At 61.5% G+C, this 23,027-nt stretch overlaps 3 protein-coding genes across 6 annotated transcripts in view; 2 read left to right on the top strand and 1 right to left on the bottom strand.

The window, feature by feature from the left end:
- PIEZO1 (piezo type mechanosensitive ion channel component 1 (Er blood group)) overlaps positions 1–2,572 on the top strand; it is a 69,765-nt gene extending 67,193 nt beyond the window's left edge. For both annotated transcript variants that reach the window (XM_034940908.4, XM_055100529.2), the window contains 7 exons: positions 709–897; positions 1,022–1,114; positions 1,189–1,361; positions 1,437–1,559; positions 1,643–1,722; positions 1,801–1,987; positions 2,065–2,572. In XM_034940908.4, coding sequence (XP_034796799.3) covers positions 709–897; positions 1,022–1,114; positions 1,189–1,361; positions 1,437–1,559; positions 1,643–1,722; positions 1,801–1,987; positions 2,065–2,314 — 1,095 coding nt within the window. In that variant the 3' untranslated portion in view covers positions 2,315–2,572. The remainder of the gene's footprint in view (positions 1–708; positions 898–1,021; positions 1,115–1,188; positions 1,362–1,436; positions 1,560–1,642; positions 1,723–1,800; positions 1,988–2,064) is intronic.
- On the bottom strand, positions 2,533–11,318 carry CTU2 (cytosolic thiouridylase subunit 2). 3 transcript variants are annotated; one of them, XM_034940909.3, is made up of 15 exons: positions 11,160–11,317; positions 10,548–10,622; positions 7,742–7,820; positions 7,476–7,535; positions 5,929–5,989; positions 5,224–5,333; positions 4,702–4,985; positions 4,454–4,589; positions 4,121–4,252; positions 3,672–3,763; positions 3,429–3,532; positions 3,178–3,328; positions 2,989–3,055; positions 2,809–2,867; positions 2,533–2,733 (listed from the first exon to the last, which is right to left on the bottom strand). In XM_034940909.3, the coding sequence occupies exons 1-15, from the start codon at positions 11,225–11,227 to the stop codon at positions 2,664–2,666; spliced, it is 1,548 nt and encodes a 515-aa protein (XP_034796800.2). In that variant the 5' UTR covers positions 11,228–11,317; the 3' UTR covers positions 2,533–2,663. The 3 variants fall into 3 exon arrangements, 2 of the variants coding, with proteins under 2 accessions (XP_034796800.2, XP_063453894.1); XM_063597824.1 differs by lacking the exon at positions 10,548–10,622 and having other exon boundaries at positions 11,160–11,283; XR_004667001.3 differs by lacking the exons at positions 2,533–2,733; positions 2,809–2,867 and having other exon boundaries at positions 3,178–3,281; positions 11,160–11,318.
- Positions 11,319–11,348: 30 nt separating this feature from the next.
- RNF166 (ring finger protein 166) lies at positions 11,349–21,376 on the top strand. The gene is made up of 6 exons (XM_034940910.4): positions 11,349–11,594; positions 16,356–16,512; positions 18,161–18,273; positions 18,808–18,922; positions 19,284–19,391; positions 20,278–21,376. Exons 1-6 carry the CDS (start codon positions 11,440–11,442, stop codon positions 20,341–20,343), a joined length of 714 nt encoding a protein of 237 aa, XP_034796801.1. The 5' UTR covers positions 11,349–11,439; the 3' UTR covers positions 20,344–21,376.
- The last annotated feature ends 1,651 nt before the right edge of the window (positions 21,377–23,027 follow it).

The following is a 23,027-nucleotide window of genomic DNA, read 5'->3' as shown; positions in this document are numbered from 1 at the left end:
GGCCAGGTTGGTCTCAAACTCCTGACCTCAAAGTGCTGGGATGAGAAGTGTGAGCCGCCACACCCAGCAGTTGGGTTGTTTTTTATTAGAGTTTTTTCTGTTTTTCTGCAGATACATTGGCTAGAAATGACTGAATTGGAAGAATTCTCTGTATTCTCTGGTTGCTAGAACCTTATCAATTAAAATTTGCAGAAAATTTCTCCAATTCTATGGACTGTCTCTTAAATTTTTTTGGTGTCTTTGGAAGCACAAAGTATTTATTTTGGTAATACCTGGTTTACTTTGTTTCCTTCGCCAAATCCAGGTTCATGAAGATTTGCCCGTTTTCTTCTAAAAGTTCTATAGTTTTAGCTCTGAAGTTTCGCTCTTTGATCCACTTTGAGGTAAATTTTGGCACATGGTATGAGGCAGGAGTTGCGTTTCATTCTCCTGCCTGGGGCGGTGCCTGCACCGTGTTGGAAAAGGTTGTCCGTTCCCACTGAACGGTCACAGCTCCCTTGTCTAAGATCAACGACCCCTGAACATGAGGGTTCCAACTGGACTCTTAGTTCTACACCACTGGCCTGTGTCTGCCCACCATTACTACCGCTGTGCCATGCTGAGGTCAGGCTGGGGCTTTTCTGGGCTGCTGGGTGAGCTGGAGAATGCGGTTGCGTGACCCGCAGGAAGGGCAGAGCTGAGCGTATGACCTGTGTCGTTCCCCTCCAGAGATACCCGCAGCCCAAAGGGCAGAAGAAGAAGAAGATCGTCAAGTACGGCATGGGTGGCCTCATCATCCTCTTCCTCATCGCCATCATCTGGTTCCCGCTGCTCTTCATGTCACTGGTGCGCTCCGTGGTCGGGGTTGTCAACCAGCCCATCGATGTCACCGTCACCCTCAAGCTGGGCGGCTATGAGGTGAGCATGTGTGGGTCCGCCTGTCCATTCCCATCCCCTGGGGGTTCTGGCCAAGGCGGTGCAGCACCCCCAGCCGTTCCTCCACGCTCATCTTCGTGGCCCCGTGTCCCCGTGCCTGCCCCAGCCGCTGTTCACCATGAGCGCCCAGCAGCCGTCCATCATCCCCTTCACGGCCCAGGCCTATGAGGAGCTGTCCCGGCAGTTTGACCCCCAGCCGGTAAGTGGCCTCTGCCCTGTGAAAGCTGGTGGGGGGAGGCGGCTGCAGTCACTGAGGGTGTCACTTGTACCCAGCTGGCCATGCAGTTCATCAGCCAGTACAGCCCTGAGGACATCGTCACGGCGCAGATTGAGGGCAGCTCCGGGGCACTGTGGCGCATCAGCCCACCCAGCCGTGCCCAGATGAAGCGGGAGCTCTACAACGGCACGGCCGACATCACCCTGCGCTTCACCTGGAACTTCCAGAGGTTCGTCCTGGACTTGGGGCAGTGCCTGGGTGGGTGGACCCACCACAGTGGGTCACGCTGTGTTCCCACCCACAGGGACCTGGCGAAGGGAGGCACTGTGGAGTATGCCAACGAGAAGCACATGCTGGCCCTGGCCCCCAACAGCACTGCACGGCAGCAGCTGGCCAGCCTGCTCGAGGGCACCTCGGACCAGTCTGTGTGAGTGAAGGGCCCGGGTGGTGGGCAGGAGGGCTGTGCCAGGTTCGCTGGGCCAGGCCTGACCTGCCAGCCCCTCCCTGCAGGGTCATCCCCAATCTCTTCCCCAAGTACATCCGTGCCCCCAACGGGCCCGAAGCCAACCCTGTGAAGCAGCTGCAGCCCAGTGAGTATGGGCGTGGGGGTTGCGGGAGGCTAGAGAGGGGTGACCTGCGGCCTCAACGATCTTCTCGCTCCATCCCAGATGAGGAGGCCGACTACCTCGGCGTGCGTATCCAGCTGCGGAGGGAGCAGGGTGCGGGGGCCACCGGCTTCCTCGAATGGTGGGTCATCGAGCTACAGGAGTGCCGGACTGACTGCAACCTGCTGCCCATGGTTATTTTCAGTGACAAGGTCAGCCCACCGAGCCTCGGCTTCCTGGCTGGCTACGGGTGAGTGAGTGGCTGGGGGGCACCCCGCAGCTCGGGGGGCTCCGGGCGGCCCCAGGACTCACCAGCTTCCCCCGCAGCATCATGGGGCTGTACGTGTCCATCGTGCTGGTCATCGGCAAGTTCGTGCGCGGATTCTTCAGCGAGATCTCGCACTCCATTATGTTCGAGGAGCTGCCGTGCGTGGACCGCATCCTCAAGCTCTGCCAGGACATCTTCCTGGTGCGGGAGACTCGGGAGCTGGAGCTGGAGGAGGAGTTGTACGCCAAGCTCATCTTCCTCTACCGCTCACCGGAGACCATGATCAAGTGGACTCGTGAGAAGGAGTAGGAGCTGCTGCTGGCGCCCGAGAGGGAAGGAGCCGGCCTGCTGGGCAGTGTGGCCACAAGGGGCGGCACTCCTCAGGCCGGGGGAGCCACTGCCCCGTCCAAGGCCACCAGCTGTGATGCATCCTCCCGGCCTGCCTGAGCCCTGATGCTGCTGTCAGAGAAGGACACTGCGTCCCCACGGCCTGCGTGGCGCTGCCGTCCCCCACGTGTACTGTAGAGTTTTTTAATTAAAAAATGTTTTATTTATACAAATGGACAATCAGAGGCCAGTCCCCCGTCCTTGCCTTCCGGCTCCAGTGTGGTGGACCAGGTGGCCACTGCCTGCTGTCCCGGCCAGCACATCCTCACGCTCAGCTCTGGCCCGCCTCGTCGTCACTGTCCTCAATCAGACAGTCCCGGATCTCCTGCAAGCCCCAGGCCCTAGAGAGAAAGCTGCAGTGGGCACCAGCCCCGAGGCCCCTTACCCACGCGCCACGGCAGTGTGGGCCCCAGTACCTGTGTGTGCGGAGCTGGGCCTCAGCCAGGATGTACGGCGGCAGGGGGTCCAGTGAGGGCTGCAACAGAGGCCAGTGTCGAGGGGCCAAGAAACCCGCCAGCACCCCCTCAAGCCACCCACGAGGTGACGGCCTTCCCGCGTCCCCAAGCCCGGCCCAGGACAGGTGGGCACGTACTCACCAAGTCCTTCATGTTCACGCGGCAGCTGTAGCACAGCTGCTCCTCAATGCAGGTTTGGGGGTCCTCCCTGCGGGAGCAGAGCTGGCTGTGTGCCCACCTTGGCACCTCAATGCTGTGCAGTGTGGGGTAAGGACAGGTCCCCCTCCCGCCCCATGCAGCTGGCCATGGGTGGCAGGGACAGGGACTCACCTCCTGCAGGCCCCCTGGCCGCAGCGCTGGGCCCAGCCCACCCCTGGAGAACAGCAGGGCCCCGGGGGTGTCCGGGTCTCAGTCAGGGGGATGGGTGACTGCATCTGGGAGAGATGCGAGGAGGTCTGAGCCCCAAAAGCCGTGGCACTGTCTGCAAGCAGAGAGGGGCTGAGGGAGCCTGGGGCTGCTGAGCCCCCACACCCACTCCCTGGCTCCCTCCCCCCATCACCCCAAGAGCATGAAACACAGACCAGCGGCGTCGACGTCCAGGGCACACATGCAGAGGAGGCAGCGGGGGCCGGAGTCGCCGGCAGCAGGGCCGTCCCGGGGGCCTTTCACCAGCTTCTCACTTGTCCTGTGGCCGGATTGTGGGAGGAGCAGGTCAATCACATGGGCTGGGGCTCCACCCTAAGCCCTGGCCTGAGCACGAGTGGTGAGCTCACCACCCGCACACAGCACACACCCGCGCACCCCCCGCACACACCCACACACACCTGTACACAGTGCTGACAGTGGAGGGGAACTGGGTCTGCAGCCTGAGGATGAAAGCCTCCATCAGCCGGTGGATGCTGGCCTTTTCAGGGGCCTAGGGACAATCAGATTTGGGGCTACGGGAAAGCCCAGAGGCCAGCCCCAGGCTGGGGCAGAGTCCCCAGGGCAGGTGCCGTGGGTTCCACACTGCTGGCCCACATGGGTCTGGCTTTGCTGCGACTGCTCAAGGCAGCCAGAGAACCGGCTTCAGCAGTGCACCCACTGTGGGGTCCTCCTGTCACCCCCACACCCTCACGGCACAGGGTGGGCTCAGAGGATGCAGCACTGCTGGGGGCCACAGCAGGAGTCACTGAAGGTGTGCTGGTGACCTGAGGCTGTGAGAGGCTGCCCAGCCCACATGGCCCACCCCGGTGTCAATGGTGAGAGAGGCTGCCCAGCCCACACGGCCCACCTTGGTGTCGACGGCTGGTGTGAAGACAGAAGGAACAGAGAACAGGCGGTTGTAGAAAGCGACCTCCTTCAGGGTGTGGTCCCGCATGGGCCGCACCACCACCACGTCCCCGTGCCGCTCATCCGAGAAGCCCTGGGGGAGGCGGGGGCTGTGTGGTCCAGGTCAAGGCCCGAATGTGCTTGCCCCTCCTCCCCTGCCAGGTAGGGGAGGTCACAGACCCCACCACCATCCGAGAGGCCGCAGGACCGATACGCGAGAGGCTACTCTCCAGTGAAGGTGGCCGAAGGGGTGAAGGTGGGGATGGGCCTCCTGAACACCCAGGCCCCTGCCTACCGTATCCCAGGCCAGGAAGGCCCCTCGACCCAGCGCCAGGTTGGTCATGAGCTTGATAGCCAAGCGTGTGCAGCTGTCCCCAGTCATGACCTTGGAGTAGCCGTGGGCTCGGGCCATGTGCAGGATCAGGTGGGTCCTAAAACACAGAGCATCTCAGGGGCCGGGGGGTGCAGGACCCGGGGAAGGGGGGCTCTCAGGGGTATGAGTGGGGGTCAGGGCCCGGGGAAGGGGGGCTCTCAGGGCCTCACCGCAGGGTCTGCAGAAGCTCCTCCTTGGCAGTCAGTGTCCTCACTGAGCAGAACAGTTGGGAAAGAGCCTCAGTCTGGGCAGGGGCAGGCGGTCTTGCCAGGTTCTGGGGGTCCAGCGGGGGCTGGGGTGGCTGTTCCTCCCCTTGAGTCGGGCCAGGACCACTCCCGGCCCCCAGCACATGCTGCTGCTGGAGGAAGCTGTCCACGGCCGCCTTGTAGGCCCCCTCGGATCCCACCGGCTCCTGGGCAGAGCACCAAAGCACCGACGGTGGCAGGCTGAACACCTTCCAGGATGAGGGAGACGCCAGTGAGGCCCGGGACACGGGCAGGTGCCCCCCACAGACAGCCCCACCTTCCGGGATGCGGGAGACGGCAGTGAGGCTGGGACACGGGCAGGTGCCTCCCACCCCCCACCGACAGCCCCGCCTTCTGGGACGAGGGAGAGGCCAGTGAGGCTGGGACACGGGCAGGTGCCCCCCAGGGGTCACCTCCGGGACCCCTTTCCAGGGACAGCCCTCCCACCTCCTCTAAGGCCACCACATGCCATGGGAACCCAGTTGCTTGCAGAATGGGCTTCACTTCGGCCAGGGTCTTTGATCTCTCCTCTAGGCTCTGGCCACAGGCTGCTCCCTCTGAAAAACCCAGGCAGAAAGAGTCAAGGCTCAGAGAGGAGCCAGGCAGGGCAGGCTGCAGGGCCACCTCCACCTGGGAAAACCCTTCGAGGCCTCGCTCCGCAGGGCGGTGCTTCCTGGCGGAGCTGTGGGGTGTCGGCCATTTTCCTTTGGGCAGGGGTTTCTCTCTTGTGGCTGACCTCAGCGCTACAGTCAACACCCCAGGAGTTCGTTCTGCAGGAGCAAGGGTCGGGGAGTCGGCCCCTGGGCCCCCCTCACCATCAGCACTTAACTTGCCCTTCTTTGTCCCCAGACCCCGTGATGGGGGCTGGGCAGCCGCCACTCCTGCTCCCACCCCCGACTTTCTAAGGATTTTCTTAGATTCCAGGAACAGTGATGCCACCTAACGATGGATACATCTGCTGCCTCCTTCAGGGAGATGTCCCCACCAGGCCCTCAGCGCAGGGGCAGCACCAGCAGCTCAACACATCCTACCAGAGGGAGGACCCGCACCAGAGGGAGGACCCGCACCAGAGGGAGGGTCCACACCCGAGGGAGGATCCACAGGGCTTACCCCAAGTGGCCAGGGATTAGGAGGAGCAATGGCCCCACATACCGTCAACAAAGATGACCCCTGCCACAAAGCGCAGTCTTTTGGCAGAATCTTGGCTCAGGCCCTAGAGGGAGAAGCAGCAGGGACTCAGCCCCCAGCCATAAGCCACAGGACACTTTTCCAGCTCAGAACATTCTTCATCTGGATTTAATGCCGTCTTGGAAGGTGAAGTGGTCTTCCCCTGCCATTGCGTTTATCGGACAAAGCCATTCAGACTCAGGTGCCGGGCAAGTCCAGTAGGCGAGGCCGCACGCCCGACTTATTTTAAAGGGTAGCCTGGGGGTCTTCATCCCCCTGGTAAAACATGCCCCTCACCAGCTGGTCCTGGATGTCCCAACAACGCCCCAGGAGAGGGGGCTGGGTTACGGGGCCACTGTGCCAACATCCCACACGCTTCTGACCACTAAGGAAGCACTTGCTCTCACAAGCAGAAACCAACAGCCTGCAAGAGGCAGGGGCGCCGCTGGGCACAGGAAGGGCAGCACCAGCGTTACACAGAGGGCTGGGCCAGTTCCCTCACAACACCCTCCTGGCAGGTTCAGGGGACCTCAGAAAACAGAAAACTAATTTCAGCAGTGCCGTGCCGTGCGCCCATCCTGAGACCAACACCCCACTCCTCAACCCGGCAAAGCCGACCCCTCTCCTCTCAACCACCCAGCCCACAGAAACAGCCTCCTCCGGTCTGCACCTCTCATGAGAGTGCAGAGAAACCAAGCATATCCCGCTCCTGTGCCCTCCTGAGAAGCCAGACCTGCCTCAGACTTCCTGAGCTGACCCCTGACACGCCACGGGCACAGCCCCACCACCCCCAGCCGAGCCCTGTGTGCAGCCTAAGCCCGCCTCCACCTCCCTGCGCGGGCCGCCTCCTCCACCTCAAACGCTGCTCCCTTTGCTTCTCCTGGCAAACCCCCTCCCCTTTCCCAATCTTCCCTCGGGTCACACATGGCTGAGCCAAGATGCAGCTTTCCACTGACTGTGTTTCTACGCAGGTTGAGCAAATGGACGGAAGTCAAGTGGGCCGCACACACGCACTCTGGACCCAGCTTCTGATTGGTGCACCTGCTGTAAACACATCTGAGAGTGGGCCGCACACATGCACTGTGGACCCAGCTTCTGATTGGTGCACCTGCTGTAAACACATCTGAGAGTGGGCCGCACACACGCACTGTGGACCCAGCTTCTGATTTGTGCACCTGCTGTAAACACATCTGAGAGTGGGCCGCACACACGCGCTGTGGACCCAGCTTCTGATTGGTGCACCTGCTGTAAACACATCTGAGAGTGGGCCGCACACACGCGCTGTGGACTCAGCTTCTGATTGGTGCACCTGCTGTAAACACATCTGAGAGTGGGCCGCACACACGCGCTGTGGACTCAGCTCCTGATTGGTGCACCTGTTGTGAACACATCTGAGAACTCTCCAAGTGTCCAGGCCGCAGGGTGGACTGCTCTCTAGCCCCAACCAAGAGCCCCTCAGCAGGCTGAGAAGGGAGGCCCCCAGCCCGAAGCTCAGCCCAGCAGCCCGGGCCCAGGGGGTGGTGAACACGCACCTCAAGAACCTGCCAGACCATGGAGCTGGACGAAGGCCCCCCAGACCACGCCAAGAGCACCTGGGGGAGAAAAAACATCACTCAGGGCACCGCACCTCCAACACAGGCAGACACCCCACCTCGTGGACATCCAGAACATCGAGTCTGCCCTCAAAGGCCAAGGAGGAGCTGGCGGGCTGCAGCAGGCCAGGCTGCCTGTGGGAGGGACAAGCGGGGACCTCGAGGGGCCAGGCTGCTCAGTCAGACCCCCAGGACCCAGACGCTACCTTCTCGCCTGGAAAGATGAGCCGGTTCTTGCCCAGCATGGCTCTGAACTTGTGGACGTAGAAGGCCTTGAAACAGTCCCTGCAACACAGACCTGAGATGAGGGAACCGCTTGCTACCCGCACGGTGGGCAGCGTCCTGAGGCGCTGCCAGGTGACGACGTCCTTTACCAATCTCCATCTTTAAAAGCAGCATCTTCACATCCAGCCTCTGTCCAGAGACTGGTGAAAGGGGCGGGGTTGGCCCCTCTGGCAGTGGCTTCCTCAGGGTGAAGACGAGGCTCACTGGCCCCTCCCACGACCAGGTACAAACTGCACAGCCACGGAGGCTGCATCCAGCAAACGAGGGCAGAGCCCCGGCACCCCTCCCCACAGGTGCTCAGAAGGGCCCAGCTGGTGGAGTGGACAGACTTAGGCACGTACAGGGCAAGGCCAACCCAGACCCCATAAAAAAAGACCCACCACATACAGACACCACCTCTTGGAGGTGAAACGTGGAAATGGAGCGGGCCACAGCGAGGACCCACCATGCAGAGACACCACCTCTTTGGGGTGAAGTGCGGAAATGGGGTGGGCCACAGCGAGGGCTCAGTATCCTGGGGCCCCAGAGCTGGCATCTTTAGTGTGCTGGGCTCAACTGGGCCAGGAATGGCTAAGAGGCTCACTCACAGAGTGGCCTGGGCTCCTCCCCTAACCCCACAGAATCAGAACTTCCAGGCCTGAGAACTGCATTTTTAAGAGACAGGGTCTCGATGTGTCACCCAGGTTGGAGTGCAGTGCCACAGTTATAGCTCACTGCAGCCTCAAACTCCTGGATTCATGTGATCCTTCTGCCTCGGCCACCCAGGTAGATAGGACTACAGGTCACAGGTATATGCCGCCATGCCTGGCTAATTGTTGTATTTTTTGTAGAGACAAGGTCTCGCTTTGTTGCCCAGACTGGTCTCAAACTCCTGGCCTTAAGTGACCCTCCTGCCTGGGCCTCCCAGAGTGCTGAGATTCCAGGTGTGAGCCACTGCGCCCAGCTGTAATCTTTGTTCATAATAAACTTTCCAGCTATCTGACTCTGGCTCACTACGTCAGGGGTTCTTGGCCTGGGCTGTATGTTAGAATTGCACAAACCAATTAAGTCAAATTGTCTAGGGGTGAGGCCTAGGAGTCTGCATTTTAAAGCTCTCCTGCAATCCTGGCAGGCAGGGTGAAGAACGGCACCCGGTACAGAGCGGACAATGCCACTGCAAGAGTCACCCTGCACCTGGGGCTCCAAGTCTCTTCCTTCCTGTCAGACACACTTGATGTGCACAGCAGTCCCTCCCTACGTTGAATGGATACCACGTACAAGAGGCCGAATGACCCCCCTGTGGTTCCTTTACAGACAATAAAGCAAGTCTGTGTTTAACAGCAAGATGCCAGGTGAGGGACTGCAGGTAACTGGCAAGTATCAAGGCTGGGACATGAGAAGTGACCCCCAGGACCCAGCTTTGGGCGTGGGGAGTCTCATACAAGGAGACACAGGTGCTGGGCTTCACCTCCACACTGTGGACCAGGAGAGCCTGTGCGCCCTACACCACCAGCTGGGATTCAAGCGTGGTGGGTCCACGTGTACATGCTGCGTCTGGGCTCCTGAAACCACGCTGTCCCCTGTGGGTCAGGGAAGGCCAAGGTTTCTCCCACGTGCTGATCTGAATGATCCCTGGGGATCCCAGCTCGATGTAGATTCCTAAGGCCTTCCCCTGGAGAGCCGGCTCCCCACTGTTCCTTGGGACCAGCAAGCACAGCAAAAGCCCTTCTGGCCACAGGGGCCTAGCATACAGCCACAGCAGCCTCTCCTCAGTGAATTCTGCCGGCAGCCTGGTGTGCTTGGCAATTTCAGATGCTCCTGGGTGGTTAAAGAAGTACCTACCTTGGCCAGGTGTGGTGGCTCATGCCTGTAATCCCAGCACTTTGGGAGGCCGAGGCAGGTGGATCACTTGAGGTCAGGAGTTCGAAACCAGCCTGGCCAACATGGTGAAACCCTGTCTCTACTAAAAATACAAAAACAATTGGCCGGGCATGATGGCAGGCACCTGTAATCCCAGCTACTCAGGAGGCTGAGGCAGGAGAATCACTTGAACCCAGGAGGTAAAGGTTGCAGTGAGCTGGGATCATGCACTCCAGCTGTTGCACTCCAGCCTGGGTGACAGAGCGAGACTCCATCTCAAAAAAACAAACAACAACAACAACAAAACCACGCACCACCACTGGGAATTAAGAGGGCTAAAAGGAGAGAGGCCTGGTCCTCCCTTCAGGGAGCTATGAGTCTAGTGGAAACAACTGACCAATGCAATGGCTACAAACCAAGAAAGACATGACAAGCGCCTGGGGGAAAGCTGGAGGTCTTCCAAGCCTCTATCCCGCCACAGACGAAACAAGCATCTCACACGAGATTAAAAACTTTCACCCAGACCATCTGCCAAGTTCCCAAGATGCTCTGATCCGCCCCTAGATGTATTCCAGCTGCCCCCAAACGCCTGGTCCTCCTACAGCTTATCCCAATCTAGACACCACGGCCCCACTTCCAACTGTCCCCATAAGTTCCATCAGAAACCTCATCAGCGGATCTGTGGCTAGCTCACGGGAAACTTTCCCAAGCAGGAAACCAATGCTTTCGCCTCCACTTCAACACCAGGGGCACGAGGGACCACATCAGAAGCAGGAATAAAGTAAGTATATGTTTTTAAAAAGAATTAATAAAGCATCACAAGTTGGGGCTATCCTGTCTGCTAGCGAGGCCATGTTTGCCAGGGTCTCAGCCACCTCCAGGCCTCACCTGCAGAAGGCATCTCCGGCTCGCATCACCACAACGGGCTGCGCTTCCTTGCACTTCACACACTTCTGCTCACGGCTTTGGAGATGGGAGGGGGGAGAAGAGAGAAACACAGATCACATCTTCCCCACCCCTAGTGGGCTTTGGGGAGACAGCTCCTGTTTCTCACCCCGAGTTGGGTCAGAGGAAGGCACCTCCGTACACACAAAAACCCAGGCTTGTGTTTTGTCCAAACTTCCAGAAAAACAAAGGCTCTGGGGGGATGTTTAGCCTAGAAAAGCCGGCTCAGGGGGCACATAAAGGCCGCTTTTCAGTCTCCCAAGGCTGACCCGGGGAGGAGAGACAGCTTCACGGAACCAGTTCTCTCCGAATAAGGACAGCACTGTCAGCGGCAGAGCCGTCCCCAGTGGCTGCTAGGATGAGAGGTGCGAACCAGTGGAGTAAGTCCCCTTCTAGGTGGCCGTCACCGCTTGACAGGCATTCCCCGAGTGCTAGGGAGCGAGGTCCCGCTCTCCACGCGGGGCTTCCCGGAGCAAGCCCGGCCGGGACCCTTCGGGGCAGGAGTGCGGCGGGAAGGCGAGGGGCGGCCTGGCGGGTCCGGCCGCCAGCTCTTACCTGGGCCGCGGCGCCGGGGGCGGCTCCCCAGGCGCCGGCTCCCCGTAGTCCTCGCCCACCTGACACATGGGCACGCCGGGTCCCGTCGCAGACTGTGGCGGCGACAGCGCGAGGGCGCGCCCCGATGACGTCGGAGTGGCGCCGTGACGGCCGCGAAGCCCGGCTGGGGGCGGCGCCCTACGATGACGTCAGCGCGGCGCAGTAGCGGCTGTGACTAGCGGGCCGGGCCGGGCCAGGACGGCGGACGGCGGGCGGCGGGCGGCGCGGGCCTGGCCCCGGGATGGCTATGTTCCGCAGCCTGGTGGCCTCGGCTCAGCAGCGGCAGCCGCCGGCCGGGCCGGCGGGCGGCGACAGCGGCCTGGAGGCGCAGTACACCTGCCCCATCTGCCTGGAGGTCTATCACCGGCCCGTGGCCATCGGCAGCTGCGGCCACACGTGAGCGCGCCCGCCCAGGGGCCGCGGGGAGGGGGCCGTGCCCCGCCGCGGGAGGGGTCGCGAGGCCGGCGGCCGCCCCGGTGCAGCCCCGGACTGGGCGCGCGGGGACTCGGGGCGCCGGGGCCTCGGGGCGCGTGGGGTCCGGGTTTCCCTGTGCCGCGCCGCCTCTGCCCTCTGGGCGCGTTCAGCCTCCGCCCAGCCTCCTTCGCGCCAGCCGCAGGCGCCTGGTCCGACTGCTGCTTCGGTTCACGGGGCGACCTGCGGCCCTGCCCAAGCTCGGGGTCCCCGGCGGCTGCGGCGGGCGCTCGGGTACTCAGAGGGCAGCAGGTGCCACCGCTCCGCCAGTGGTGGTGGATTTGGGCTTGTGTGGCTGGAATGGGCAGTTGTAAATAAATAACTTGTAGTTTTTCCTATCAACTCTTGTTCGGACCCGCTGTCTGCCTGTTTTGACTACAGAGGAAAGGAGTTCCCTAAAGTTTAGAGGGGCTTGTTTGGAGTCTGATGTTTTTATGTTTTGTTTGAAGGAGAACTTGGATGACACCGGTCACTGAGTAGCCAGGCAGGCTGGTCCACAGAGGAGCAGACACTGACCACCTTGCTGGGGTTTCCAGCTGCACCAGGGCTCACAGCCGGCTCCTCCAGGGTGTTTCAGGAACAGAAACTCGAGGACGTGGCTCTCCTGGCGGGGAGCTGTGCTCAAGTATTCTGGAGCTGCCAGCCCCGTTGGGAGGAAGCCGAGATCAGTGTCTGCTCTCTCCTAAGTGCTGAATAATACAGCTCTTGAGCAAAATCAGCAGTGGCAGGGGGGAGAGAGAGCAGGAGGGCTTCCCCGCAGACATCCAAGCTGCTGAGATGGTGGAGTGGAGGGGGGTGCACCCAGACTGGTAGGAGGCTCTAGAACATTTTGCAAGCAAAGTCAGCTGACTTCAGGGTCTCCTGGTACAGAGGGAGCTGGGACTGCTAGGTGGATGTGTGCTGGTCACCCACGGAGGTGGCAGGGCCAGTGTCAGGATGCAGAGCTGCCTTCATTACCTGTGTCAGGCAGCACAGGCGCCTGCCCACGCTGGGACAGCTCTACCTACTTCTCTTGTGAGGCTGCTACAGGCTCTGCCCCTGCTCCTCCATCTCACTTAGCCGTGACATTTTGGGGGGGCAGCCTCTGAACGGGAATTTTTTGAGACAGAGTCTTGCTCTTGTCACCCAGCTTGGAGTGCAGTGGCGCCATCTCGGCTCACCGCAACCTCCATCTCCTGGGTTCAAGTGATCCTCCTGCCTCAGCCTCCGGAGTAGCTGGGATTACAGGCACCCGCCACCACACCCAGCTAATTGCTGTATTTTTAGTAGACAAGGGGTTTCACCATGTTGGCCAGGCTGGTCTCGAACTCCTGACCTCCGGTGACCTGCCCGTCTCAGCCTCCCAAAGTGATGGGATGACAGGCGTGAGCCACTGCGCCTGGCAGGACTTCCTTCTTGTGAGCAGGTAGCGGGTGTTTGAAGGTGTGTTCCGCACCTTCTCATCTGTTACTGAGCACTGTGAGGCTTGATTTAGGCCTTGTTTTAGAAAAGCCTCCCGTAGGCTTTGGGTGCCAACACCTTCACCGTGCGGTCGGCCACAGCATCTCCACTTTCCTAACCTGCACAAATTGGTCTTTGCCCTTCTTTTTAAATATGTCTTTTCCTAAAATGTAGTTTCCACAACACAGAATGCAGAACCACATGGAACTGTGGAGCATCTTTCCTAGAAACTCCCCTCCGCCATGCTTTTCTTGGTAGAATGACGACCATCCTAGTCTCACTGCGGGTGCTGCAAGAGCTTTTCACACAGCCTTTGCCTTTCAAAGATTTTTCTCCCCGACTTTTCCTGCTGGCTTTTGTTTTCTGGCTGTTCTCTCTCTGCTTCTAACTTTGTTTCTTGTTGGTGTTGCTAAGGCATGCATGCAAATGACCACAGAAAGTTTAAAGGCTCTTCAGGTTCCCTTCGGAAGTTTGTTGCTGGTCTGGTTCTGTCCCCTCCGCAAGCTCCCCAACCAGAGCAGCTTCCTCCTACAGGGTAGATCTCTCATGGCAAGAGTATCCCAGTGTGGGGGCATGCACCCTGCTCTAGCCCTCGCGCAGGAGGCCCCCTGGGGGCCCAGCAGGAGCTGTTCTCAGCCAGGGGACAGTCCGAGCAGTGAGCCACCTCTGTAACCAGAAGCCTGTGGGCCAGGACACGCGTGATCACGAACCTGCCTGGAAGGGCTGTGTGAGCAGCCTCCACTCGTGCAGGACAGCTGTGGGGCTTGCTGAGGGTGCTGGCGTGCCAGCCAGGCAGATCCCTGAAGCACGGGCCGTCCCAGCTTCTCAGCTTGTGCAGCGGCCAGTGTGGGAGACACATTGGCAGTCCCGGGTGCCTGCTGGGAGGGCCAGTGTGCGATCGCCCCTCCCTTTGTAAGGCTGTCGACGCCCCCACACCCATCGCCCTCAGCCACTTCCTTCAGCTGAGAAGCTGCTCAGCACCAGCCCCTGGGTGGGCGCAGACAGGAACTTCCTGTGGGGGAAGCGGGCACTACTCCCTGCTGCTGGCTCTCTGAACACCAGGCTGGCAGTCACTGGAAACTAGGCCAATAGAGCACCCACCCTGTGGGTGCCTCGTTCTGCCTCCTGCTCCTCGGGCCCAGCTGCCCTGCCGGTTGGGCTGGGTTCCCTCTTGTGTCTTTCCTGAGTCCTTCCGGGGAGGACGAGGCTGTCTTCCTCCCAGCCAACCTTCTGGGCACCTTTCCTCTCTTCCCAAGCTCTGCCTGGGACCCTTTTCCTTCCCCTCAGCCCGTGGCCGTGCTGTGCAGCCGAGCCCCGGCCTGGTCTCTGGCAGCTCAGGGTTCACTCAGGAGGTGCACCATCCAGTCGTTTCCAGTGTGTTTGCAATTATGCAACAATCGATGCAATTCTAGAAGATTCTTCCCACTCCAGAAAGAAACCCAGGACTCTCCCCCTCGCCTGGCACCCACTCGTCTGCTTTCTGGTCACTGGGTTTCTCTCTGCTGGACGTTGAGTGTGAGTGGACCCCCACGACACGGGTGGGCCGTGCTTGCTGTCTACTCTGCACTGTTTTCCAGGCCTTCCGGTGCGTGGTGGGGCTGCACGCCTCTTCCCGGCCGAACGCCCTTTCCATGGGTGTGCACGCCACACTGTCTCTTCATCCGTTTACCGACGGGCACCTGAGCTGCTTCCGCTTCTCCTGCCATGAGTGCCTGAGTATGGGGGTCCCCTGAGGCCTCCCCAGGTGGACCATCTTGCCAGCACCTTCCTCCCGTGAACGGGTGAAGTAGGCGGCCCCCCCGGCTCAAATCCAGGGGTCAGTGCCAGGGATGACCCCGGAAATATCTGCTGGGGCGCCTGGTGAGAACTCGGGTGAGGTGGGTAAAGTGAGTGACCTCTTTACTCTGCAGGAAAAGGCTTGTTCACTTTCTGACGGGTCTCAAGCTGAGTCCCACTTTCTCTCACACAAAGTTTCATGTGGGAGCCACCAGCCAGGTGGTGGCTCTGTGGGAATCCAGTGGTGGCAAAGAGGGCCTGGGGGACAGCAGGAGGGACTTAAGATGCCTGCTTGGCCACCTTTGCCTGAGGCCCTCAGCCTTCCTCCTTGCAAAAAGGGCCTTTTCTTGAGGGATGTGGAAATCTCTTGACAGCAAAGAGGACTCTGGCCCTGAATTCAGCTGAGTCGTTTGTGAACCCAGGGCCTGCCCACAGCCCCTCTGTCCAGTGGGGCTCCTGTACCAGCCCTGCGGCCCTGCCAGGGAGAAGGGAAGCTACAGCCCCGGGTGCTGTAGCCTTCCTGGGACTGGGGGGCTCTGCCTCCGTTCCAGCTCCTCGCCGCAGCTCAGCTGTCCCCACAGTGCTCCTCACGAGGCCAGATGTGGCTGCCCCAGTATTAAGCTCCTTCTCTGTGTTTGCACTGGGGGCTCTCGCGCCTGGTGCTCTCACTGGCTGGTGGTGCACCCCTCCAAGGGGTGTGTGCGTCTGCAGAGCGGGAGGCGGTTGTAGATAGCAGCAGGAGGGTGTGCGAGCCCAAGGAAGCCCCTGCTGCTGGAGCCCGGAGTACGCACGGGGCTGTGGGACGCTCAGTCTGTCCTTACGATGTGGTGTCCCCATGGGCAGTGCCAAGAGCCAGGGCCCATCGGTGCCCAGGACCCGAGCCTCCGCCCAGATGGAGCAGGACCCCCTCCTGCCTGCGAAGCTGTCCCAAGCCTGGTGACTGCCACCCAGCCTCAGGATGTGCTGCCACTTAGCTGGCTTTGGCCCTTCCCTGTCCAGTGCGTCTGGAGCCCCTGGGGCCTGGCCGTTTCCTTTCCCGCGATTGTTTGAGGTTTTATCCCCCAGAGTGTGGAGCCGGGAGAGTTTCCAGAGTCCCCGGGCTGTCCCTGCGCCCCACAGCCCACCCAGGTGTTGTCGCCACGTGAACGTGAACCTGGTAGGCCGAGCTGGGGCCTCCTGCCTATGGGAGCTCCTGTGGCCCACTCGTGGGGACAGCCATAGCGACGGCTCTGCCGCTAGCCAGAAACCACAGGGGCCTCCTGTCAGGAGGGAACTTTAGCCAGATGGGGCCCATCCAGCTGGTGGGCCCCGGACATAGGAGTGACCATCTCCAGAGACGGCGACAGCGGTAGGGGGAGCTGCCCCTGTGGACCCCACAAATGCTGGGTCCTAAGAAGGGCCCCCCGAGCAAGGCCTGCGGTTCGGGAGACCCGAGCGGCGGGCTGGCACTCAGGCCCCTGTGCCCTGCAGGTTCTGCGGGGAGTGCCTCCAGCCCTGCCTGCAGGTGCCATCCCCGCTGTGCCCACTCTGCCGCCTGCCCTTCGACCCCAAGAAGGTGGACAAGGCCACCCACGTGGAGAAGCAGCTCTCGTCCTACAAAGCGCCCTGTCGAGGCTGCAACAAAAAGGTACCCGCCCGCTTGGGCCGCCCTGGAGCCGGGGTCACTTGATGGGCAGCCTCAGCCCACGGGTTCTGCAGAGGGCGGGGGCCGGGGCCGTCTCTCTTTCCTGTTGAGTAATCGCGGTCTCTGCTCCTGCCCCAGGAAGCCAGCCCCGGCGCCTCCCTCCCCTCCCGTCTTCATCTCTCACTTCCTGTGGTGACGGCTGACAGGGGGGGCCAGCCCGGTGGGGGTAGCACTGTCAGAGCCGCCTAGCCCGGGCCAGGGGAACCCACGTGGGTTGTGGCCAGTGTAGGGACCAGGGGGCTGAGCTGAAAACTTCCCAATGCAGCCTTCCCCTGCCAGCTGATACCGGGGACAGCGCTGGGGGCTCCAAGGTCACAAGGGCCACGGGCACAGTCAAGGACATCTCAGGGCCGAGCACCCTCCAGCTGCCAGGAGGGCCAGAGCCGGGTTGATGGGCACTGCCACACCCACATCAGAGCAGCCTAAGGGCCTGCAGCTTGTCATGGGCCTCATTGGCGCCCATGTCCATCCTGTCCTGGTGCCTGGCACGTGCCCCATGGCCCTCCCTGGCACATCCGCCTCAGGGTGGAGAGGCCCCAGCCAGCGCCCCGTTCTTTCAGTGGCTTCCGGAGGACTGAGCAGCTAGAGTTGATTTTGCATTTGCATTTCCCGACGTTGCCACATCTCAGGTTAATAAGTTCTGTGAAGCGCTCACACTAGTACGTGGCCCCTAGGTGGTTTGTCCTCGAGGTCAAAGGTCCAGATGTCCAGGGGCTGCCCTGGACTCCAGAGTGGTGCGGCTGAGCAGGCTGTGGCCTTGGGTGCTTGGGCACCTCCCATCTCTCCCCTGCTCAGAGTTCTTCTCTCCTGGGCAGCCAGAAAGGATCAGAATGGGTCACATGCAGAGCGGCCTCCCCTATCCCACAGCAGCTCAGTTCTCTCATCTGGGTCTTCAGATGCGGCTGTGTCTCCCGGCACCTTGCTGGAATGTGGTGCATCCCTCGGAGTCCAGCAGCCCTTAGGCAGAGCTGGAATGTGGTGCATCCCTCGGAGTCCAGCAGCCCTTAGGCAGAGCTGGCTGCCAAGCTTGAGTCCAGGGGGGCCTCAGACACCTGCGGTCTTGCAGCCTGTTGCCCTGGACAGTGGGTGTGCTGTGGGTGGAGGATGGCGCCCTGCCTCCACGGAAGCATCCCCAGCTTGCCCCTCAGTCACACGGAGCGCCTGTCCCCAGCCTGGGGCATTTCTGAGTGGCCTCCACTTGGCCTCTTCCTTTTTCTGGAGCAAGTATTTGAACTCCTGCAGGCGCCAGAGATCTCCTTACCTGTTTCCCGCTACCCTTCTCCAGCCAGGTTTCTGCCCTCGGCCAGATTGTCCTGCAGTGACTTGCTTTTGGCCATGGAGTAGTGGCTGCTCGGTGCCTGAGATTGTTTTAGCAGCAGAAGGGACCGGGTTCCCCTGCTGCTGGCAACACAGATGCTTGCTTACAGTTCTCTGGTCCTGGACACCTGAGGTCTCGGCCTCCCCAGGACGGCCCTTCCAGATTCTCAGGACCGCCTTGCCTTCCCTGCCCTGTCTCCTAGGTGACCCGACCGCCTTGCCCTCCCTGCCCTGTCTCCGAGGTGACCCCTGCCCTCCCTGCCCTGTCTCCTAGGTGACCCTGGCAAAGATGAGAGTGCACATTTCGTCCTGCCTGAAGGTCCAGGAGCAGATGGCCAACTGCCCCAAGTTCGTCCCCGTGGTGCCCACATCACAGCCTATCCCCAGGTAGGCACCCTGCCGGGCAAGGGAGAGGAACCGTCCTCCGCGGTTTCCTCGTTCTGGGAGCAAGCGCAGTGCCCCATCCCAGAGAGGCTGGGGGAGTCACCCGGGGCCGGGTCCACTCTGGGGAAGTGGACCTTCCTTGCCACCCTGCAGGAAGGCTCCTGTGCTGCCCTCCCTGGCATACCCACCAGGCCCCCTGGGGTAGGGACAGCTCAGGTGTGGGGAGCAGGAGGAGGGCGCAGGCCGGGCCCACACATCGCCTCCCAGCAGGTGGATGGGCCGAGAGACGGCTCCTGCCAGGGCAGCGCCAGCAGAGTCTCTGCCGTTTGGCTGGCCTAGTTGTGTGGGGTGGACGAGGGTCCTGGGTGTGTCCTCAGGAGGCCATGGCGTGCAGAGGCACAGGGGGCACCCAGCCACTGCCACACTCTTGCAGCCTACAGAGGGCAGGCCTGGGGCCACACCTGTGCTTGAGAGAAGCGGGGAGGCAGAGCCCCTAGACACCTAGCCGTGCCACTCACTCTACCCCCGCCCCGCCAGCAACATCCCCAACAGGTCCACCTTCGCCTGCCCGTACTGTGGTGCCCGCAACCTGGACCAGCAGGAGCTGGTGAAGCACTGTGTGGAAAGCCACCGCAGCGACCCCAACCGCGTGGTGAGCAGTGCCTGCCCCAAGCGACGCCTGTGCCAGGGGAGGCCTGTGGGGGACAGTACAAGGCCCAGGAGCCTGCTCCCGGCGAGTCCGGGGGTGCCCAGGCCACAAAGGCCTCCTGGGACCCAGGGTAGGAACTTGGCTGCCCGAGCAGCACCTGGCGGAAACCGGGGAGTGTCCATGAGTCCTTCAGGGTGACGCGCACTGAATAACTCGCTTGTCACCGGGGCACGCGCCTGCAGGTCTGGGGTGCCTTCCCAGGCTGAGGCAGCACTGATGGGGCTCAGTGGAGGGCCCCCAGTCCTACTGCGGCTACCCCGCCTCTCCGCGGTCCAGCTCGGCTTGACCCCAGTGCCTGTTCCAGGTGTGCCCCATCTGCTCGGCAATGCCCTGGGGGGACCCCAGCTACAAGAGCGCCAACTTCCTGCAGCACCTGCTTCACCGACACAAGTTCTCCTACGACACCTTTGTGGTAGGCATCCTGCCAGCACCATCCTCCCCCACACCCTCCTCATCCACCCTCCTCCTGCTCGGGCCCCTCGCCAGCCTCAGGCCCCTCGCCAGCCTCAGGGTTCGCAGGGTTCAGAGGAAGCCAGAAACAGAAGCCTCGTTTCAGGTGGCCACATGCCCCCAGGTTCTGTGGGGGCTGCCTGCAGGTGGGGAGTGATGGCAGCTGAGTTTGAGTGGCCACTAGAGGGTGCCCAGGCCTCTTGGGGACATGGACCACACAGGGCAGGTCCCTGCCTGCCCACCCCACAGAACCCCTCGAGGGTGAGCCAGGCTTCCTTCTGGAAGCTTTCTGGAGAGCGCGGGAAGGACTTTCATCAACATCGAACACTCCAGCCCCGTCTCCTTTTCCCACCCGCCGCGGGTCAGGCACACACCTGGCCCCCAGGCCTGCAGACCCTCGCACAAACTCCTCACTCCTGGTGCGGCCCCTCCCTGCGCCGCCCTGTTCATTCCTGGCCCTGGCTAACAGTCCTGGCGATGGCTGTCACTCCCTCTGCCAGTCGTCCGGGACCCATGCTCCGCCTGCCTCAGGATGGAAATTGTTAGAGGTCAGGGAGCCCTGGCCGGCCTGCTCACCTCGGAAACCCCGGGCTTAGAGTCCGAGCTGAACCAGCAGCCATCCATTCCGAGTGCCCCCGTACCCAGCGGGTGACGGACGCACCTTCACCTTCTCACCCCCCAGAGGACCGTGCAGGCCCCGAGCCTGTGGGGACAGTGGAGCTGGGTCCTTCCTGTGTCCTGCTGGAGGGAGGCAGGAAGGGTTGACACGCCTGTGTGGGTGATGGGCAGAGGGGACCTCTCCTTCCTGTCTCCCTCGAGCCCGGTGCCTCTCTCCTTCCTGTCTCCAGGACTACAGTATTGACGAGGAGGCCGCCTTCCAGGCTGCTCTGGCCCTGTCTCTCTCTGAGAACTGAAGGGAAGCGCAGCCACCCGCCTGCGTCTGGGGTCAGGGATGTCCCCGCTCCTGTGTCGCACCTGGCACCTGCTCGGGAGCGCACCTCACCGGACCAGGAGGAGCCTGCACCCGCGCAGGAGGGGAGCCGGGGCCGAGCCTCCGGGCCTGAATACGGGCCAGCCGCCGAGGCCGCCAGAGCAGGGCCGCCTGGTCCCACCGGCGTCGCTGGGTTCTTCGGTGCTTCTGGCCGAGCAGGCGGCCTACTTGGGCAGGGCTGGACGCTGGGACCTGGAGCCGCCGCCGTCTCTTCAAAGCCATGATACCCCCTCGTGGGAAGAAGGGACCGACGCGCGGGTCGCGCTCCGCAGTCGAGCCGGGAGGAACCCAGGCTGCCGCCCTGCCCAGCCCCGCTTCCACCTTGCGCATTTGGTACTGGCTTTTGTGATACTTAGGAACCCTGGCATCTTTTCTATATTATCCAGTGTGATAATCTTTTCACGTTTTATAGAGCAAAGACAGAGCAGTTACTCTTCATATTGCAATATCTGTGTTTGACTAGGAATAATAGTATTTTTATGGAACATTTACAAAATTATATTTTTTAAGAAAACAATCAAAACAAGCATTGGGGGATTGGGGCAAGGAGGGAAGGAGCAGTGGGGCAGCTGCCAGAGCTCAGGCGAGCCGTGGGGTCTGCTGTGGGGTCTGCCCTGGGCCACCCACTGTGTGTCTGGGTCCTTGAGGTTTGTACGTTTCTCTTTGATGACCAGGAAGAAATCCCAGCACCCCAGCCACAGGCTGTGGCTGCTCCCAGCAGAGGCGGAAGGGGCCTCCTCCACCCAGAGTCCTGGCCTTGGCCCGCTGTCACCTTCAAAGCTGACTGTGCCCCGCTGCGGGAGGGGACGGCACCCCAGTGGTGGCAGAGCTTGGGGGCCTGGGCAGGGGACCACTTGGCGGGCCGGGCAACACGTCAACATTCTTTTCTGTTCTTGGCATTAATTATTGCTGTCTTTTTTAAAAAAAAAAAAGTTTAAATAAAATGTCTCAGAGCATCTCTAGCAGCCTCGACTGGCTTTTGTGCTCCACGGTGTGGAGTCGCCAGCTGCTGTCTGTTGGAGGTCGGCTGTGTCCTCCCCAGGCAGCTCACGCTGGGGGTATAGCCTGGGCCTGAGCCTCACTCAGCCATGGAGGGTCCCACAGAGCCACCTACACATTGGCACTGGGCCCTCCTGCCTCTGAGAGGAGCACCCTGTTCCCACACCCACAGGGCTGCTGGGGTTCGGACTCCTAGGCTGCTTGCTTTTTCTTAGAGGTGGGGTCTCACTCTGCTGCCCAGGCTGGAGTGCAGTGGTGCAATCAGCTCACCACAGCCTCGATCTCCTGGGCTCAAGTGGTCCACTCGCCTTGACCTCCCGTGTCACTGGGACTACAGGTGTGCGCCACCTCAGCACCTCCTGGATTGGTTTCTGAGCATACTGAGTGTTACACCAACTGCCTGTAGCTCTCTGAGGGGCCACCACCAGGGCCATGGGATGTCCTGTTCTCCAGTGTCCAAGGGCCTCAGGCCAACAAGAATCACCTGCTCGCCAGCCAACCCCAGGGCAGCTGGTCATTATAGCTCAGTCACTGCCTCCTGCCTCCTCCCTCCTGCTCTCAGTTAAGGAGTGTTTCCAGCCTCTGTTCTGGATTCCTTACTCGCAGGGGAGGTGGCTGTCCTGACCCCGAAGGCCACAGCTTGGGCCGGACACACAGGAGCCTCCGCCAGTTGTCACTTGAAGGGAGACACTCCCAAGGGAGCAGGGCTGATTTCCAGTTGCCCTCGCTAAGGGCCACTGGAGTCCCCACCTCCCCTTCCCACTACTCTTTGACCCCTGATGACATGGTCCTGTGTCTGGGAGGCCCTCACCAGGCAGCACCAAACTCCAGGGAACATCAGAGACACCTGCCAGCCTGCCCTTCCCTGTGGCCTTCCAGAAGGAGGCTCAAGACACAGTGTCCCCTGGAGCCATGTGGGCCTCTGACTGGTGCCCAGTGAGGCCGACAGTCCCGGCCGTGTGTGCGCCACCTGGCCACTGGCCAAGCCTGTCTCACCCCTTGGGCAGCCTACCTGCCACCCACCTCCCAGCAGGAGCAGCGACGGGGGCAGCTCTCCACATCCAAGCCGCCTCCACATCCGACCTGAGGGTGACATGGAGCCGTCACAAGGGCACGACCCTGGGTGCCCAGGAAGGCTGAAGACAGCTCCGGGCCCTGTCTGGGCAGGCCGTGGCCTCAACAGCAGCCCTCGGGGAGGTGACGCCTAAGTCTCTACGCCTCACCTGGGGAGGGCAAAGCACCTTCCAGTGACTGAGCGGCGCCTCACTGCCCCGGGGAAGGGAGAGGAGGCGGCATGTTTTGGGAGGCATGGACTGGCTGGGGCTGGGAACTGCCTCCCCTTGCTCTGCTCTGCCCCAGGCCCCCAGTTCCGTGGCAGGTGCCTCAGGGGACGAATCCCGACTTAGGCTGGTCTGAGGCCCCCTGCTCTGTGTCACCCTCAGCTCTGAGGCCCCCTCTTGGCACCGCACTGTGACCACTGCGCTGGGGACTCGGCAAGGCCAGGGCAGGCACTGGGCCCGGGGCGGGAAGGAGAAAGACTCCCCGGGGGCCCACCAACGCTCATGCTATGGATAGGAACGGTTTTAACATGCTGCGGCCTCTGAAAGG

The sequence above is a fragment of the Pan paniscus genome, chromosome 18 (genome assembly GCF_029289425.2).
Source record: "Pan paniscus chromosome 18, NHGRI_mPanPan1-v2.0_pri, whole genome shotgun sequence".
Lineage (NCBI taxonomy): Eukaryota > Metazoa > Chordata > Mammalia > Primates > Hominidae > Pan > Pan paniscus.
The sequence above is the reverse complement of the archived record's forward strand: the minus strand, read 5'-3'. Positions and strand labels throughout refer to the sequence as shown.